The sequence below is a fragment of the Conger conger genome, chromosome 1 (genome assembly GCF_963514075.1).
Source record: "Conger conger chromosome 1, fConCon1.1, whole genome shotgun sequence".
NCBI lineage: Eukaryota > Metazoa > Chordata > Actinopteri > Anguilliformes > Congridae > Conger > Conger conger.
The window spans coordinates 67,249,164-67,270,089 of record NC_083760.1 but is presented as its reverse complement, the minus strand read 5'-3'; the positions used below and the strand labels follow the sequence as shown (position 1 = coordinate 67,270,089).

General features: G+C 40.4%; 1 protein-coding gene across 2 annotated transcripts in view; it reads right to left on the bottom strand.

The window, feature by feature from the left end:
- Positions 1 to 17,459, bottom strand: part of LOC133138340 (zinc finger protein 704-like) — a 25,276-nt gene extending 7,817 nt beyond the window's left edge. Inside the window, exons 1-4 of one of the 2 annotated variants that reach the window (XM_061256988.1) lie at positions 17,031 to 17,459; positions 14,169 to 14,395; positions 2,299 to 2,402; positions 1,549 to 1,793 (exon numbers count right to left, since the gene is read on the bottom strand). In XM_061256988.1, the coding sequence (XP_061112972.1) occupies positions 1,549 to 1,793; positions 2,299 to 2,402; positions 14,169 to 14,395; positions 17,031 to 17,288 (834 nt within the window). In that variant the 5' untranslated portion in view covers positions 17,289 to 17,459. The remainder of the gene's footprint in view (positions 1 to 1,548; positions 1,794 to 2,298; positions 2,403 to 14,168; positions 14,396 to 17,030) is intronic. The other variant, XM_061256996.1, reaches the window with a different exon arrangement.
- Between the last annotated feature and the right edge of the window lie 3,467 nt (positions 17,460 to 20,926).

The following is a 20,926-nucleotide window of genomic DNA, read 5'->3' as shown; positions in this document are numbered from 1 at the left end:
GCTAATTGAAATAAAACTGACCGAAAATAATACTGACCATTTCTGAAAAACAGCTGTCCAATAAATCCCAACAAAATATTTTCTTTTTGAGTACTGCTACTGTGGGAAACTGTCCTTCATCCGAATAGATCAGAATGACTTCCAGGAATCCTTAGTTAAAAAATTCCAAGCACAGGAAAGGCAGAAAGAATACTCTAGTATTAATCTAATAGCCAGTGAACATGGACACATGATTGATTCCTAAGAACATTCAAGAGAAAGCCAGATAAAATGGAGTGCTGAAATATGTGTTAAAATATGATTTAAAAAGAGATGATGACACCAGCAACAGTCTCTCCAATCCTATTAAAGTAGCAGCAAGCAGCTAAACACATGTGCACAAATCAGAGCTTTTTATCCTGTATTTCCAATTACTACTGAGATCATGAACTGTTGGTTTGGCCACTAATAAGCTTGCCACTGTTTTCACCCATCACTAACTGACTCCTTTTACTTAACCATAATTAGCTAATGGTTTATCAACTATTTTTACACATCACATGAGAAAATGCTAATGAGAGAGTGGGGTATATTTTATTAGAACTAAAGTGATACCAAGGCAGAGGGCTACATTAAAAGCAATTCAGTAAAAATGAATCACTAGAAAGTCAGTCATCCTTATTTAATAGTTTGAAATAATAAAAAGGGTCATTGTAAAATGAAAAATGTTCCTCATCATTTTGTGCAGCGCACTGGTTGTTACTGACGTGATGTAATTTGACTCAAACTCATGCAATGCTTGTTCGATCAGATATAGCAGAAATGGAATAGCAGTGCAGGCAGAGATGAAGAAAAGGCCTCTGGTGATTGTGCTGGATCTGAATGAAGGTGTTGAAACCACACTAGTGGTCAGAGAGGAAAGGCCTTGCAGTCAAAGCCTGAACAGAGTTAAGTGTCACATTAACTTTCCCTGACTCGCAGCCCTGAGGGACTGTGGATGACCACACCATGGGATGAGCTCATCTGTATGTGCTGTACCAATAACACAGTTTCAGTAAAGTTGCACTGACTGCACTGTGCTGACTGCATTGCTTTTGTGGTCATTTGTTATTTATTTCATTGCTAGATCCTCTTATCCAGACTTCACTGTAAAATAGATTAAGTGCAGAGTACAATGCCCTAAGTGCTGGCCACTGGAGATCAATGACATCACCTTTATGATACTTGTTTTCTAAAAGAAAAGAAAAATAAATAAAATAAAGCTCAAAGTGGCTCAAAGCTGCGTATCATAACATCCATACTCCTCACAGGGGACCAATGCTGGATGCTGGATGCCAGCGGCTAGGAATACCAGGCCAGATGACATCAACATATGACATCAGTTTTACTCTTGGCCAAGGGTGTTAGTCATAACCAGTCCTAAAAACATATTAAAAAATGACTCTACAAATACATATTAACCGCCTTCGTTCCTCTGGACAACAAACTTTCTATTGAAGGGATATGTACATGAGTAATGGCTCTGCTAGGGGAAAGCTTGTGTATCTGTGAGCGTTTCCCTGGTCTTACTTTGCGCTTGCGGGGGATGGGCTCGTCAAACAGCAGGCTGCTCCCGTCAGGCTCGTCGATGACATCGTCGGCCTGAGCCGGCCCACTGGGCATGCGGAAGGGCTTGAAGCTGTCTGCGGAGAGGGGCGGGGAGGGCGTGGAGGGGTTGGACTGGTCACTCGGAGCACTCCAGCTCCAGTACCCACTGCTGCTGTGGCTGGAAGGAGTGACGCCACCATCCTTCCATGATCCATTCGACCCCTCCGCTGGAAAATAAGACCCTCGTGAGGACAGTTATTGTCCCCCACCCCACACGCGACCCATTTCGTTTACTTAATCAATCATGGCTTACACACATTATTTCAACAAGCATTCGGTCGAAGCTGCATTTGAATAGGGCAGAGATCTATAAGCTGACAGTCTGTGAATCTCACTACTGACTCATCAATAATTACCATGGAATACAAATTAAATCAATGTGATTCACAATTTGCTTTCTCTATATTCCTCATATTTAAGAGCTATTCAGTTGTCTTAAGGAACGAGTACAGTAGATGCTTATTTTTTAAAACACTAACCCTTTCCATTCAAAACATGGAAAGGTGATAAATGAAGAAAGAGTGTATTTGAACCATATAGTAATGTGCCTGACTAGAAGAAATGCCTGGAGACAGTGTAATCAACCAGTGTTGGGTAGTCCTATTTTTATTAACCATCAAAGTGCTCATATCAGACAGAAAGTATAGAACCAATCAGCACTCTGTGACTCACCACTGACTTTGACGGGCGGGCTTCGGACCAGGGGGCTGGTGGAAAGGCTAGTCAGCACCATGGCAGCCGTCACCTTGTCCATGTCTACCTCATCTTCTGACTTCCTGTGGCATTAGAATGGAGAATGAGCCCTCTCAAAGCTACCTCAGGTCTCAGGTCCCCACCCAACTCAATGAGATCTGAAGCTGTGACAGAATGTTGCACGTTTCCAATACTTCAAGCGCTTCAGACAATGCTGTGCTGGAAGTACAGTATATCATTTGATGGGCGGTGTCTGGAGTGCTCTTTCAAAACCAGGTACATGAAAGATACTAGGCAGAGTAAGTTGGAGTACCACGTCTATGAACATGTACACTTCTATGGTTCATAGTACCAAATGATTCATTTTTCGGTGGCCTCATATTGCTTTATGGTGTGTCCTCTGAGACCTACTGAATAAACGTGTAGGAATCTAGTGCCTGCATTCCCTTTCCAACTTTCCATGGTTATTATTTTCCTCTCTGGCTAAATTAACCTTGCTCAGTGCCCTGTGACAATGTAAAAATGAGCTAGAACAAATAATTGTTTAATGATATATTTATATATCTGGTGTGACCCTCTGAATCAATGAAATGACATTGAAGTATGAATTGATCCCAATTTTTGGCCACAATAGTTCCAGTCAGCATTACAGCAAGTATTACAGTATGTGCAGTTGTAGTATTATATTCTGTGGAAGTGATCATGTTATGCAGTGGATGCAATTATCATGTGTCAGACACACAGGGTGAGCTATATTCAAACATTACCCTTTAGATGACCCCAAAGATTGCCAAAAATTCTTACATATTTATGTTTGAAACAGTCTCAGTTTCATCTGTATTCATTGGCGTGGGGGTTGGGGTAAACTATGGGCTAATGCTTAAGCCCAGGGTAAGGTCTGAAAGTTCAGGGAGACCCAAGAGAAGGAATGAGAGGCTGGATTACATCCACTGCAGAGCACCCTCAAAGGGAAACTATATGTTGAGGAATTTTATCTCCATTTATTCGCCATCACACTCTCAGAATACATCGCCTGAAAATGACACAAATGCCTCATGCTGTTCGTCTGTATTCAGTGTGCTCAACATGGGGTAATCTGTCAGAGCCAGCATGCAGAAGAGAGCAAAAAATAGCCAGTCTCCCTGTATCTTTAGCTCCACTCTTCAGGTGCAAGTAAAGTAAGCTCTCTCAGTATGTTCGGAAAAAAGGTTACTCACACATTTCAGAATTTACCATACTGGAGAAAACATACTCCGATATTCTCATATCAATTTTATTTAAAATAAAAAAGAATAAAATAAAGAGCAAAAAACTGTACACACATCCTATATAAAAGTTCACTTAGCTGTCAGATTAGATTAGAAGTATGGTCTGGTTCTCAAATAAAACTCAAATATCTGGGGGAATGCCTTTACATTAATATGCGTTACTCCCTTTGTCTACAATATTTATTCAGTTATGTTCCATTCTGTGTACTCATATTACACATTCTGAATAGAAAGAGGAAGTTGTAAAAGTCTGATTAAAACCATAGCTATGCGGTGGTCAAAAAGGAGGTAATACCTGCTACCTTGCTACCTGCTTGTACTGTAAATGGGTACAGAGGAGAGGCTTTCCCTTATTCTTCTTTTAATAGTGAATGGCTGGTGATCTATAAAGCCTTTATGGAGTAAACCTCAAGCCGGGAAGCAAGTCTACCTGCCCGTCAAATGAGGAATGTCTCCATAACCAAGACCTCAGAGGAGAGAAAAACAACTCAGACAAAGAGGGAGAGGACTGGGGAGGGTGTGTGTGAGAGGGGAAGGAGGAAGTTAGATGATCCTTTTTGATTTGTATCTTCCATTTGTATCTGCCATTTCTTGTCATGCCACTAAAGAGAGCCGAATTTAATAAAACTGACAGAGATAGAGGGAGAAGAGGGGGAGGAGGGAATGCTAGAGGAAAAGAGCAAGGGAATGAACAAGGGAAAGCTGGAAGTTTTTCACTGTTCAGATGAACACACAGAGGTGCAGCACTGTTTTACAGGCATCACGCCTGAGTGACTCCCCCTAGGCAGCCAGGAAAATGGGGGTTGGTAGAGAGAATATGGGGGATAGGGAAAAAGGGGGAGAGGGAGGAGGAAGAGAGAGAGAAAGAAAAATAGAGTATTGGGGGAGAGTGAGTGTGAGAGGGGGAGCCTCTTCCTTCAGCTGCTTTTTATCAAAATGATAGCTGTTGACTTATCCTGTGTGACAACTACAATTTGGCTATGTATGTGTGTGTGTGCATGTACGTGTGTGTGTGTGTGGGTGTATATATGTGCGTGTGTGTGCATGTACGTGTGTGTGTGTGTGTGTGTGTGGGTGTATATATGTGCGTGGGTGTGTGCGTGCGTGTGTGTGTGTGTGTGTGTGTGTGTGTGTGTGTGTGCGAGCGACTGTGTCCTTTGCTGAGGTGACAGTGATGGGCAGACACAGCTGTGATGATGAAGGGAGGTATGGAAATGCACAAGTAAGAAGGAGATTGAGAATAAAACGTATTAACCGTAAATTTACCTCAAAATAAAAACCACCTTTTGCAAGTTACAATTTTTGGAGTTATATAAAGGTGCTCCCAAAAAGGCGTGACGCAACAAAATTGGGGTGATGACAACCCTCGCAACAATGCAAGGTGCAACAAAAAGGGCGTTTCTCACGTCCTTACATAGAAACATATGCAGTCCAAATTTTGTAATACGGCGCAAAAGTGTGCTGCAATTCCACACATTTCCCTTAAAGGCACTAAATGTAAACAGGATTTAAATACTGGTCAACGAACAACTACAAACGAAGAAGTAATCCTTTCCGCTCCAAGGTAACCCTCACACCAACCAGATTAGCCCAGGCTGCCGCCCTATGGATTGGCAGTGAAAAGCCTCAGATAGGGCTAAAATAAGCGGGTCAACACACATATGGTATGTAAAGCGTTTTATAGGGGCGACATGGCTCAGGCAGTAAGAGCAGTCGTCTGGCAGTCGGAGGGTTGCCGGTTTGATTCCCCGCCCGGGCTGTGTCAAAGTGTCCCTGAGCAAGACACCTAACCCCCAAATGCTCCTGACGAGCTGGTCGGCGCCTTGCATGGCAGCCAATCACGGTCGGTGTGTGAGTGTGTGTATGAATGGGTGAATGAGAAGCATCAATTGTACAGTGCTTTGGATAAAGGCGCTATATAAATGCCAACCATTTAATGTTACACTGCAATAATGATAAAAACTGTAGCAATGATATTCAAGATTAATAAAAATATTACGTTTATTTTAGATGAAAAGTTCCCTCCAATTTTTTATATGTTTATTATGGATAATAACCAGCCTGTAGGCAGCATCAAAACAAGATTTTTTGTACAAGATGCAGCTTACTTTAAATCAGACTAGGTTTTATAGCTAACTATTGATAGTTAAGTAGCTTGCTAACTAAGCAAAATATAGGCTATATTAGTGAACTCGCAATAGCTTGCTAGCCCAACCTGGTTCTTGCTCACTCAAAAATCTCAATGAGTATTAGCCATCTGAGTACAACACATAAAAACTGTCGGGTACCACACAGATATAGGGCGCAGTATTTTCAGGGGAATAGCCCATGGGGCACTTTAAGTTGTTAATTCATATAAAAGAAAATTGTACTGACCATGGCATGGAAGCCAACCTTGACCCAAAAGCATATGTAGGCTGCCATAAAATATGTTCTGCCCACACAGGGACCTGCAACATTACATAACTTCATATTCAGCAAACATATAACAGCGTGGGACAAAGCAGCCTTTCATTTTAACATGTTCTGAGAGGATCTCTGAAAAAGTGTGGGTTTAGCCAGGGCAGGTCTCTCTCTCTCTCTTATACCAGTGCGATAAATGCAGTTTCTCTCAGCTTTTAACCTGAAAAACTATCTGATCTGACTGGACGGCTCTTCTCCGACCGGCATCCCATCACAACAATCCCTCTCCTGGTCCGCCATTGCAACTCCCTGGGCCTGGGCAGGATATGACTGAAAACGGGGCCTCCAAAGGAATTTTGCCTCAGGCCTTCAATAGTTTAGAGCCAGCTCCTGTACAATATATTTTGAGTCATATTCTTTCATTGTAAAGCATTTTCACAAAGCAACCCTTTCATTTTTGGTAACTCTGTTGCTGGCCTTCTTTCCCACCATAACCTCTACAAAATGTTGTTCCTGTGGGAGTCAGTGGCCATTGAGCGAGTAAGTGGGGATTTGGATCATCTCTTTGCAATAACAGCCCAAAATATAAAGCAACAGGTTAAAGCAGCATCTGACAATTAGTTTGGAATACATCCAAACAATACATTTCCAAAATGTCTTCAGAGACACCTGAAATTGCTACCACAATATCAAGGTTCACTTGAATCCTGAGCTGAATGATTGGACAATTTATCTGACCAGATAACGGTCACTCCCTATAAATTGGTTGCAGAGAGTGACACCTGACTTAAACCAACCATAAGGAATGAAATCAGTCACATTTAAATGTGAGACCTTGTTCTCAGGCAAAGGGAGAAAAACATCTGGGCATATGTATTTCTGGACAATCCCTGGGCAGCAGTTGTGTTTGTTAAAGTTCTCTCTTTGGTTGACTGTATGGCATGGCATGTATGCAGTAAGCATACGGTTGTCAAATGAAGGAAACAGTAAGATCAGATCAATCAATTTTTCATGAATCTCTTTGCTCTCTGTTTTAAGACTCACATACCCTCAGCTGCAATTATGAATCATTCTGTGGAATGCCTCACTTCTCCCTGCTTCTTCTATAGTGTGTAGGGGGGAATAGAAATCCCTTGACTTCAGTATGAAATATGCGCAGGACATAGTCTATGTAAAGCCTTGTTCTGGGCCTCCTCTGTGGCCACTTTTTCATTTCAGTACCCGCACTGTGCAAAATAAAACCAAAAAGTGGACCACGGTCCAGTAACTGTATATCCTTACTTTAAAACCAGAGGCAAATGACCACGCACATTTTTAAATACCCCTGACAGGAATAGCCTAAAGTGGAAGCAAGATCAAACATGACTGTCTTGCAGCCTACCATCTCTGGAAATGAAGATGAAGATGAATAATATGCGAAGCAGGAATATTGCTGCATTCATTCATTCATTCATTATCCTAACCTGCTTATCCTGTACAGGGTCGCAGGGGGGCTGGAGCCTATCCCAGCATACATTTGGCTAAAGGCAGAAATACACCCTGGACAGGTCACCAGTCCATCGAAGGGCACACACACCATTCACTCACACACTCATACCTATGGGCAATTTAGACTCTCCAATCAGCCTAACATGCATGTCTTTGGACTGTGGGAGGAAACCGGAGTACCCGGAGGAAACCCACGCAGACACGGGGAGAACATGCAAACTCCGCACAGAGAGGCCCCGGCCGACAGGGATTCAAACCCAAGATCTCCTTGCTGTGAGGCGGCAGTGCTACCCACTACACCATCCGTGCCTCCAGGAATATTGCTTGTGATTCTCCTTCTTCAAACTAGCTTTTCCAGTGACATCCGTAATAAGAATGAATGGTTAGCAGGCCATGAGCATGAGTTTTCTGATTCAAATGAGTGGTATTATAAATGTACTTCAATTTTATCTATTTCTGTCTTATCTATGTATTCTCTACAACTTTAAATCTAACCAGCCATCATGACCCTACATGTATTTTTCATTAGACTATACCAGCAACCTTTTTTCTTCCATGGCCCAATTTCCAAATCTCATGTCGCACCACTCTCAGGAGCAAGAGCGAGTTTGTTGCACAACACCACCTGTTTGACCCTATACTTTATGTGGAAATATTCTAGTTGTTATCCATTAAAGGAATATTTTATATAGAAGCAATGGTATTGCTGTAAATCAAGCAGTGCTACAGTAACTAGGCAACCAACATGCTTGCAATTAAGTACATAAGCACAGCTGCATTATCAAATGAACACTAATGAATTAAGTTGTCAAACCACAGTTCTTTAATGGTAGTATGTCGACGGGTCTTTCCTAGCCTTACCATTGCAACAGGCTCCAGAACAGAACCAACACAGCAAGCACATGAAGCAATGTCAAATCATGGAATGAAATTCTAGATGTCCTCCAGCATTATGATATACTTTCTCTGTCATAGCTACAATTTTATACATATACAAGAGCTGCAACTTCCACTTTTATTTCTGCAGTGCAAATCCATCCCCAAACCATAATAAAATATTTTTAAAATGACACCTGCTGGCTGCCAATGACCATAATAAAGATAAGTTTTTTCCTAAAGAATTACCTTCATAATAGGCCTATTCAGTCTATATTTATTGATTGTTAAAGCATGTACACTAAGAGTGCAAAGAAGGTGCTCTCCAAGTGAAAACCATATGAGTACTGAATATGTGCAGAATCAAATCCAGCATACAAATAATCTGACAACCACAAGGGGACTGGCTGAGACCGAGCGGCAGGGTACAGTACTAAATGGCTTCATTTGCGAACTAAACAGTTAAATGAATGTGTTGGCATTTTTACCAGGGTTTTTGTTTGTACTAACAGGAATGGTCAGCTATGCATAGTAATACATTTTCAAGCAATCATCATTGTGACATCATTCCTACTGGTTGAGAGGTTACAGGAAACAGTGCAAAATCGTTCAATCTGTCATGGAAATATAAACATTTATATAACCACAGAGAATGCACTAAGACCAGATTGCATGTACCAGACCACACATTCAGGCACAATTAACCCTACCACAGTTAACAAAGACACAAAACTATCTTTAACAAACTCGTCCATTCAGCCATATTTCTCTTGACAGCACATAAGAGCACGAATAATATTTCAATCAATGTGCGGCTTGAGGGAGTTTGGGTTGAGGGAGTCTGAGAATCGGGCCACTCAAGATAAATGAATGACTGAGACCAAGGAGGCCAATAAATATTACAGTGGTGTAGCTGGAAGGTATCCAATACAGCTGATCTCCAGGTGCAGTACAGAGTACAGATTTTCAAGCTTTTTAAATGGTGATCACATGTTGCAGAAAAACTTTATGTTTTCCACAAGCTCTATTGTGGAAGCAGACAGCTCATGCCCAACTCCAACCTGCAGTGGCAGTGTGGTATAATTAGGTTACCCCACTGGGCAGGTAACCAAAAGGATTTGCACTGAATTACTACAGAATACACTCAGTGAGCAATTTATTAGGTAGACCTGTACACCAGCTTGTTAATTAAATATTTAATCAGCCAATCAGGTGGCAGCAACTAAATGCATAAAAGCATGCAGGCGTGGTCAAGAGGTTCAGCTGTTGTTCAGACCAAATGAGAAATGAGATCGAAGTGACTTTGACCATGGAATGATTGTTGGTGCCAGAGAGGGTGGTTTGAGTATCTCAGAAACTGCTGATCTCCTTGGATTTTCATGCACACTAGTCTCTAGAATTAGCAAAGAATGATGCAAAAACAAAAAAAAAGTGAGATGAGCAGCAGTTCTGCAGACAGAAATGTCTTGTTAATGAGAGAGATCAGAGGAGAATGGCCAGACTGGTCAAAGCTGACAGGAAGGTGACAGTAACGCAAATAACCACACATTACAACAATGGTATGCAGAAGAGCATCTCTGAACAGACAATGCGTCAAACCTCAAAGTGGATAGGTCTAAGTGGATAGCTTTTTTAAGTCTCAAAAATAAGTCTAATAAATACCTAATAAAGTTCTCACTGAGTGTAAATTCTGCTGTAGAAAATGATACCATACATTAAAAAAAGAAAAGTAATGTAAATCACTCTGGAAAAGAGTCACTCTGTTGTTTTATTTCAATTCCAATGTGCGGAACTACAGAGACAAAACAACAAAGATTTTGTCACTGATTCTGACACACAAACACAGTGCTCCATTTGTTTGGGAGAAGTGGCTTCACATCTGTTTCTAACCAGTCAGGTGTGTTCAATTGCTTCCTTAGAGCAGGATTAAGACAGTTTTCAATATCTAGTCTTGATTCTAGTCTGTTATTATTGTGCCAATGAATGTCAAGGAAGCCATTATGAGGCTGAGAAATAAAATTAAAAAAAAACAGGCAGAGACAAAACCTTAGGTTTACCAAAATCAACAGTTTGGAACACCATTAAGAGAGTAATCACAAAGGGCCTGGTAGGCCAAGGAAGACCTCTACAACTAATGAACAAAGAATTCTCACCATAGTGAAGAAAACCCCCAAAACACGCGTCCCTCTTCAGGATGCAGGCAGGAATGGGAGAGTGTCTGTTGTTTGCAGAAGACTTCACACACAGAACTTGAAATGCTATGTTGCAAGATGCAAACCTATGAATTTGTGTGCGTTAAAGCAGTTCTGTAAAGAAAAGTGGGATAATATTCTTCCACGGCAATGTGAAAGATTAATAACGGTTATAGGAAGTTTTCAATTGCAATTATTGCTGCTAAAGATGGTGCAACCAGTTATTAAGATTAAGGGGGCAATTACATTTTTACAGGTGTGAAATGGGTGTTTCATAACTTTTTTTCATTAAATAAATGCAATAGTAATTAGAAAAAAATGTTTTATGTTTACTCAGGCTCCCAATGTCTAATATTACATTTTGTCTAAAGATGTGAAACCATTCACTTTGACAAATATGCAATAATATAGGAAATCAAAAAGGGGGCAAATAATTTTTCATGGTACTGTAAGTGCAACAGTTCTAAATCTGTAAACTCAATTCCAAAAACTCAAATATTCCACACAATGTTATATTATATTCATAAATAGAATTATATATTCCTTTGACACATTGGGCTTTAAGGTCTAGGAAACTTGAGTCAAATTCTCGTTTTATTCCCCAGAAGTGACAATTAATTGTTTTCTTATTATTTCTTTCAAGTTTTTAACACAATTATTACCATTCAATTGTAATATATTGTAATAAATATGATATTATCGTGACTTGTTCAGCAGATAAGATAAGATAATGTTGGGCATGTATCCTGGACTCATTAATATTCATATCTGTAAGACGTATGTCAATTATCCCTTGTCGTTAGGTTAAAGCAGGTTGTACCATGCAGTAGAGTTCGGCCATTCATTTCATTCCTTGGAAGTACATTTTGTAATCACCAAGTGGTGAAAATACCAAAATCTTCAATTTTGCTCAGATGAAGGACAAAAATATTTGGTGTAGACTGACCCTGTGCTACAACATCTGTTGTTATAATATTCAGTTAAAAGCAAGGCCCTTTCTTCATCCCCCCAGAGTACCACTCAACTTTCGCTTGCAATCAGCGAACTGAAGGCCTTTTATAACAGTTTGAGTACTCCGTTCAATCCATTGTACCCAGCTCTTGTTACAATTGACCATTTCCTGCTTTCACACAAAAAATATAATAACAAACCCACAGAGATGTACACTTTTTAAATGTAAAAACTGAAAAGAAAACAATTTTCATGTAAGAGGGAAGTTCCATATGGATTTTGAGCAAACATATGGGAACTCAATGAAAGTCCACAGGGAATTCAGAGATATAGAAAATGACAGTACTAAGGTTTGGATGTAGAAAAATGCAAAGAGAAGATATTGAAACCAGCTGCAAGAACCTGAGAAGTTGATGTGAAAAAGACACTACTTGCACCAACCCTCCCCCCTCACAGGCACATGGCCCAGTTCATTACAGCAGTTCATTTAAACTGCTTAAAGAGAAACGCTAAGCATTTGGTCTGGTACAAAAGGACAACATGCAGTCCCCAAATAAGGTTCAAATTCTCCCACGATACACCATATTTAACCTTAGAGTGCCGAGAGACCACGAAGCAAAAATGAATTAATAATTCCTGAGAATATATGAAAGATAATATAAATCACCATACATTTTGTATGTCCTCCTGCAGCTGCACTAGAAGTGCAGAGGAGATGACTGTATGTTCTGTGGGGCATGTATAGGCTATATTTTTCTCTAAATTGGTAAGAGGTGTAGAGGCAAGTCAATTGGAGCACCTTTGTGTTTGACAAATGTCATAGTTCTCCAACACAGAACTTACAAGAGCTGAGCTGGTCTAACTGCTGAACAAACAGACACACAGCTACGCTCTAATTGGGTGAGTCCTTGTTGTCTAGTAAACATAATATACCGTTGATGCCCTGACAAATTTAATTCATACAGACTGGAGCAAATCGGTCTTTATCTTAAACCAAACTGTACATCTTAATGAGAATAAATCGATCAATGAGAATGAAAAAATCTAATAACAATAAACTACAGATTCTCTGTGTCCAAGATCCAAAGAAAACATCAGCACCTCACCGCCTACTTCACTCTACTCATGCAATCCTCTCCTACAACAGCTGCACACCCTTCACTCCAGGATGTCCTCCACAGTTTCCACTAAATCAGTTCCTCTGCAGCTTATTATCTGATCATTCCTGCTATTCATACAACAACAAATCAGGTCAGATTGCTGTCATCTTACCCCTCTGCAGTGCAGTGAACCCATACAAATAGCAGTTTACCTTCCACCACACTCTGTAAAGACCCCTATTCAAAAACCCATCATATAAATGAATAAATACATAAGCAAGTCACAATCAGAGCCATTTGAGTCTTCAACTTCATCAATACTCATTGACTAATGAAGAACAACCCCCAAATGACTTGCATTCCTATATGGCGAAAGAACATGAGGCTAATGAAAGCATTAAAGCCAAGCTGAGGCGGGCAGACTGCAGCTAACACTGTGTCTTGATTCACTCCAACTGTGATCTCGTAAGGCAGGAAAACATTGTGCTTATGTTTCTCTAGCACTACATAGCCTATGTAACAGCATTATAACACATTTCCAAAATATTGATATTGTAATTCATTTGGTTGATTTCAGAGTCAACAATAAATCACACTGGTGAGCAACACTGGTGCAATTTATCCAGACCATTTTACTTTCTAAGAATGCACCCTGTAATTTACCAGGCCATAAACTGGGCCCTGAACTTTAGCACAGTTACACTGAAGGTAACATGAGTAATGTGTTTAGTATAAAAGAAAACCTTAAAATGTTCAACAGGGGCCTCTGAATATCTGAAGTAATTGTGTATACAGTAGCACTAATGAAATAAATACATCATGACAGAACAAGAACAAAACCTTGTTAGATTACACAAGTGAAATGTATGACAATTAGAATGATATGCATTGGATACATGGAAATTAGCCTAAATAGATAAATAAAGGGGACCAAAAGTAATTGGACAGTTGGCTTCTATGAGGCTGAGAAATAATAAACAATTCTACTAATTAGCAGCTGAAGGAGATATCTAGTTGTTCAGTGAGGTGTGCTTTGTTACTGTTGGAGTGAAAACCTACAGGATGGTAGATAGCCAGGTAATAACTAATAACTAATCTAAAGGGAAAATAGATTAAAGTACCAATATACAGCAATCAAATGAAAGTGCACGGTGCAATGTTTGTCCCTCTATTCTGAATAATTTAACAGTTTAAATGGCTGATAGGAACACTATTGTTGCAAAGCACCTTTGATCAAATTGTCTTTCACTACTTGACAGTTGCCTAAATGGATGAACAGTTTGTTGCTACGGGTGCTCAGCAAATATAGTAACAAACAACTATAGATAAATAATACAAAGTTGATAAAAGTGAACTTACCTAGGTGTCTTGGTGGCGCAGCCTGTAGAGCACTGACCGCATGCTCATTGCGAGCTGCGACGTCGGCGGTTCGAATCCGACCACCTGACATTTGTTGCATGTCTTCCCCTCTCTCTCGCTCCCGTTCTTCCTGTCTCTCTATACTATATACTGTCCAATAAAGCTGAAAAAGGCCTAAAAAATATCTTAAAAAAAAAAAAAAGTGCACTTACCTGGCTTGTGGGACGTCGATGCTGGAGGAGACCACTTTGCGTTTCTGTTCCAGGAGAGATACTGAGCGAAGATGTTCCTTCTCCTGGTCCAAGGCTCGCCCGGTCAATTTGGCATCACACCCACGCGGCTCTTCAACAGGTTCTGCTGTGAGGGTGTCTGCCTCTTCTTTTTGTGTTTCCATTGGCAAGGCCAGACTGGGTATGTCGCGGCCGTTGCAAGAAGTCTGCTGCAGAAAAACAGACCAAGAGACACAGCCAGGATGCAGACCAGGGCCCAACCTAACACTTTTAGGTTTTTGCTTATTAAAAAAATATACACACATATATTACAGTGAATATTTTTAATCCACAAACAAGATACATGTCTTTGCTATGATCAATACAGTTCTAGGACATTCCTGCCGATTACACAAAAACACTACAGGACAATTTGTAACAGCTATTTCCAGACTGGTAACAGACTGGAAAAAGCATTGTCAAAGGTAGGCGATCCAACATTTCTTACTGTTTACATTCTGCATGCCCCGTTGAAATTGTCCATATTTTGTCTAACTGCATATGACACTATTATTATGTGATTTAATATCTCGGATCACATGGATAAGAGTGAGTGCTGTACAGGACAGAATAAGTACATGGAATATATTACCTTTCGTGAAAAGTTATTGTGGCTGATAAATTGCAGGGGCATGTTGTAACACAGCATTACAATGTGTCCCATGGTGCTACTCCTTCATGTCTCACATTTTCAGCTAGCTTGTGTCAAGTGTCAAATTTATATCTTATAACCCACAATAGTGATTTAAATGGTGTATATTTGGCATGTGTAGCTTTTATATATAATCAATTAATCTAAAAAAAATACTTAAAACTTAAAACTATTCCTAAATCGTGATTAAGTTCTCAAATCGTCCTGCCACTTACACATGAAAAATGTGTTGCTATAATACAGTTGTATACATTCTTGCTCAAATGCAACTATGTGAAATCCTCACATTTCAACAAGCCCCTGTTAGTTTGTGCCCTGGTCTTCCATCACAGAAACATATCAAAAAATCCACACATTGTAAATAAAATTTAACAATAGCAGCAGTACCAGGTGAAATGAATGGAGTATTAACCCACGCACACAAAGCTCCAACAAACCCCAAGGCACAAGCTACAGTGCTCTATAGACACTGACAAACCTTAAAGGGTGACATGAAAATAAACTAAACAAAAATATTCATATACCCCCTCACAAGTTACCATACCCACATTTTCTCAATTTCAAGTTGCAAGCAGATTGCAATTGTTCTGAAAAGATGACGTAGAAACACATGTAGGCCAGTCCATTCTAGTGGGGTACGTTTTATTTCAGTTCGTATGTGGCAAAACCCATATACGTGGAGCGTACAGTAACTAGACTAGGTTGAGCTGGATAAAGGTATCAATTAAGCAAATGAACAATGTCGTGCAATGTACAGTAGCCACTAAATATAATTTAAATCTATGATAATCTTACCTATAATAGCACTACTCACATTCTATTATGGAAGGCAATTAATACATGCACCAACGTAGATTATGCCCTGCTTTTGTGTGCGCGAAAATTACAGACTGCGATCCACCAGCCCCTCGATTAATCATTTCACCGGCTTTTTTCGTGACGTCATGATACAGCCCCCGCAATACTGGTGGAAAGCATGACACCGCTGCTCTCCTTTCAAAACAATTTTGCAGTGGGAATTTTCTGTTGTTCCAGAGAAAACATCGCGAGTGAAGGACACTTACTGCATCACAGAAAGCATTGCGGAATTATGTAACTCACCCAAATCACATATTTAACAGACTACAATATTCTAGATTTTAGTTTATGCAATGGTGCAAATGTATCTCAGGCGTCACATGCCTTTGTTCTAAGGAGATAAAATAATCAGAGAAATCTACATATTCTGATCGACTTGCATTACACACAATTTACTATCCTTTCCGGATTTCGTATGCATTATAATACAACAGGTATTTTATTCATTTAGGCCTATCATCATTATTTGTTCATAAATGTGGTGCGCTTTGAGTGCACACTGGCGTAAATGGAAAATAAGAGATAAATAAACATTATAACCAATTGATACTTTCTGACCTAGGTAGCAAGGCATTTCGTTGGTAACAGGAGCGTGTATTCATATTTTGGTTTGACTTGTTCTGATACGATGTCCATGTTCTGCTGTGTATTGTACAGTCAAATGAAAGCTCTCAGTTTCCTCAACTTTTAGCTAAGGAATTACATCATCGCTTTAACCAAGGAGCCTTTGACCAATCGACATGCATTTCTGAATTATTATCCCACGTAAAAGGTACCGCGCAGCACCGTTAGATCTTATTTCCAAACTTCATGGAAGCCTTCACCTGTATTAAGTCATTTGTCATGGGTGAATTATACTAAAAACAAACGCATTGGCGTTGCTGCACTCAAGCCGACCACCTTTACAGTACAGTGTAGGCTACGCAAAGCATAGTGTAACTTAACAGTAAAAGCAAATGGGGACAGTTGGATTTCACTTTCACGTTAACTATCATCTCACAATTATTAAAATACCTTACGGGCGGATGTAAAGACAGCATTAAAAGTGTAAATTACACATTTCTGCAGCGCACCAATTTCGCACCAAACCACAAAAACCTAATTGCAGTAGCCTACCCTAAAGTATAGGATTAGGCTACAGCTACTGACTGACAACAATCCAGTAGGTTGTTTGAACATATCTGTTGCCATTGCCGCAATGCTATACAGTAGCCTACTGCACTCATCAACAGCCACGAGTACAGACCTTCAAGGCACAAGACATGCAGCTTACAAACACAAAGCCAGTTGCACACCTTTAAATTTGACTTCAGTGGTCCTTTTGCAGTCATCTGTGTGGGACACACGACAATCTCGTCTTCTGAGTATTCTAATAAACTGCCGTCTTGCATCAGCACAGTATAAACATTTCGTCGAAGTCCCGTCGAAGCATCATTGTTTTCTTGTTTGACAGCTTGGACCACCCCTGGGAGAAGCGCTCCGTCCCCCACCACACTTGGCGCACAGACGCGGCTCCCGAGGATAGAACGCTTCGCCAAACGCCTTGAATGCATACCGCGTCTTTTAACAGTTTAAGCTAGTTTGTTATTGGCAGCCAAAAAGGTCGTTGGCTTTGGAAATTATGCAAGAAAATGTAGCCGATTGACCTAGTTGTCTAGATTACTAGCTAGCTAGATAGCCACTAACATCAGGTACCAATACCATTTCATTTTAATAATAAGCTATTTTAGTTTTTTATATTGGTTTAAAAAATGTAAATGAACGAACTACAGCCAGCGCAAGCACAAAAGGAGAGGTATCACACCGACCGCATGCGACTGAACTCAACAGACTGTTTTAATTCATGGTTCAGCCCCCTCTTTCAGCCGGCTACTGATATTTCTATATTCGACCTGTTTGTTTTCCTAGCCGTTCTCTTAAATTCGCAAGTAGATGAAAACGTGGCATGGAGCAAATTTATATCGGATTAAAATTCTATTTCATTTCACTTTGCCAAACGTTATTCACATCGACAGACTGACAAATACAAAGCCGAATTTGTCAATTCAGCTCTGTCGAAACCTTCCAACAATCTGTAACCCTGACCTAAAAAAAATTAGCAGCAAAAAACAAAGGCGGTATTTCTGACAACTCCTGATCCAGGATGAAGGTCCGTTCCGCAGAGAACCTCTTCCAGTCCATGCTTCTACCGGCGGGATGCCGCCCGTCAACATGTGCAGCGTCACGGAATCTCGGTTCTCTGATTGGACGTCGACGCACACGCCTCCACTGCTACTCGGGTTTACCACCCGGTTTACAGATGATATGTCATGTTCTCCCTCCAAATAGCGTTATCTGGGGAGAGATGGCGCAGAGATGAAGCGAAGCACAGTCGGTGGATGGAAAAGCAGAGCATAACATCACGAGATGTGATACATTTATGCTAGCAAATTGAATAACAATGGTTCTCATTCCCTCCCAAAATTTGTATACCCACAACTTTGCTCCAATGCATGTGAGGTCGGTTTGTTGAACGATCACATTCTACCTTGTGATTCCTGGGTTGGACTCTAGCTCACCAGGGCCCTCTACGGGATGAATCAGATGCTGAAATTGCATTGATGGATGGTGACAGTTAACTTTTTCCCACTTATTCAGAACTAGCTATTCTATTCAAATTCAAATGATTTGTCCTTTATGAATCTAGCAGCAATGAGCACCTGCAAAGTAACTGGAGTAACCTTTGCTCAATATATTGTTGTCTTGGTCAACCAGGGGTGGGCAATAATACATCAAAATCAATTTTGATACAAAATGAAAAAATACCCCAAATGTAACGTGTCAAATGTATAGAAATAAACTGCAAAATGCTGCGGCCAAAAATAAAGTACAGGATTTTGTGTTTTCAAAATACAATAAAATTAATTTCCTGACTCGGGAGCATTAAACCAGGGGTTCACCAACGTGCACTCCATATATTTGATCTATTCTTCCACTATAGTATGCGGTAGTCATTAATCTATACGGTACTCTCATGGGATCTGTCAGTAATAGGGCTATATGAGCTCAGTCCTATTCATATTTGTTAGTCAAAGCACATTGCCCCTCACATTCTTGGACAGTATAAATGATCATAGGTAAATTAATAAGAGAGGACAGTCTTAACATAGAGTTGTAGTGTGAAGCTGTGCTTGGAGCAGAAAGCACAGTGTGACAGGAGAATAAATCGAACCAAACCATTAAAAATTAATAGAAATCTCTTTTGAAAATTCACTGGTTAAACTTCCTCATCACGGAGCTCCAAAGCTTTCCATAAAAAAAATAGACACAAGGGTAAAAAAAGATCCAGCATGAAGCGTTTGATCAGCAGAGAAAGCAGAGGAATTCTGCAAATTTTTGCACAAGACATCTTTTGATGTCTCTATTTCTGGGCCCATCAAAAGCACATGTTTCCACTTTGCTCACAACAGCAACAGTCCTGAAAGCTCTGGCCTGCAGCCCTTCACCCCCTTACCCATTAACAGATACCATAGCCATCGACTGCCTGTCAAAACACATTCTCCCCCACGCATCTCAGCACCCCTCTGTAGAGAATCTCCCTGTTCTTCCCTTGTGCTCTGTGCCTGGGGGGGAGCCGCCAGGCTCAGTGCTACCTCAGCAGGAAGTCCGACTCGAGTCATTACTCGTCCTAGAGTCATTGTACCGTACAACAGCTTTGCTGCCTCAGAGACACTGAGGGGGAACGAGATGAGACTCACGAGTTAGGCCCCATTGTTACATCGACACCAGATTTGCCTTCAGGGTGTGAATCCAATGGAGCATTAAGCATAAAATGCCTTTAATAAAGAGGGTCAAGTTACTGATTTTCAGACAGGTGAACAACCACCTCTAATTTACCCGCTCAGAAAGCCTGCTGTTTTCTTTTTTGTACACAGAAATCCCATAATTACTAAGCCCATATTACTACCTCTAAATTGGCATACAATTGAAGTCTAATGTGCAGTATATTGAGTATTGAAGCCTATTTGAGTCAAATTGAGTCCCACTTCTCTCCTTACTGACAGAGGCTCCTTCAACTTTCTTCACAGACTGCCTCTTCAGTATGCTCAAACAAACAACTTAACTTGTCTAATTCATTGTAGAACCAGTGAAAGTTGTATTACTTTATTGTACATTGAATAGTATAAATCAGGCTAGTATCAGGCTTGATTAACATGAAAGACATACAAGAAATGACAACTGAAATTTTCACTATGTTTCTTGGTGGTCAAACTGCTTTTATACTTACCTATTCTGACAAAGAAAAATAATGATCACCTCAAGCCATTTCATAGGCAAATTATTATTTCCTCTGAGTCATTGTCATAAAGTTGCAGGGTAGAGAGGAGATTCCCTCACATGTTAACAGATTTTGCCACAGTACCAAACCATTATGAGTAGTTCTTATCAAACCACAAAGTCACTTTCAATCAGAAATGCAACAGGGTTAGCGGCCATCTTATCCAAAAAAAGAAAAAATGGCTTGTGCTATTGCTCCATACTGTGGTGTGACTGGATTGCGTTACCTCAGCATCATTATATCCGGTGCTAGAGAAAGACTGCGAAGGGTTGAAATTGTTGTAACTGGGTGGTGATATAAATAAGTGGGAACAAACATCAGATTAGCCGTTACACTTGTGGCTCTGCATGATGTATTACAGCATTCAGAAAGCTCATGCTGAGAGACAGGGAGGAGCTTGCTGTACTAGCAAATGAGCTCTCTGCCCTTTGACAGCTTCACCTGTGTGCTATGCATGTGATGAAAACAAGGCAACATGACAGACTGTCATTGGATGAAAACACTTCAATTCATTCTTCTTTCTCCAATAAAACTGATGAAGGTACTGTACCCCAAAAAATGAAGTTCTTAAAAGATAAAATCTTAACATCAAAGATACACAAAGTGAAAGTAATCCCTTCTCTTCCCTGGTTTTCCTGTCAGGCTGTTGACAGGTTGCTCTTGCCTCTAAATCTCCCAAGCCTGCTCTAAGGGATATGTGTCACGCCATATATTTGGTTATTTTCATACAAAACCTTGAGGTTTTCTCCTGCTCTCTGGGGCAGCTACAGTAGCTTCAGTTATCAGCGTGTGATCTGACAGCTGCACTCTGGATACTGAAAGTGATTTTAACCACTGGAGTCGGGAAAAGAGTATGATTACTCCCTAGTCAGG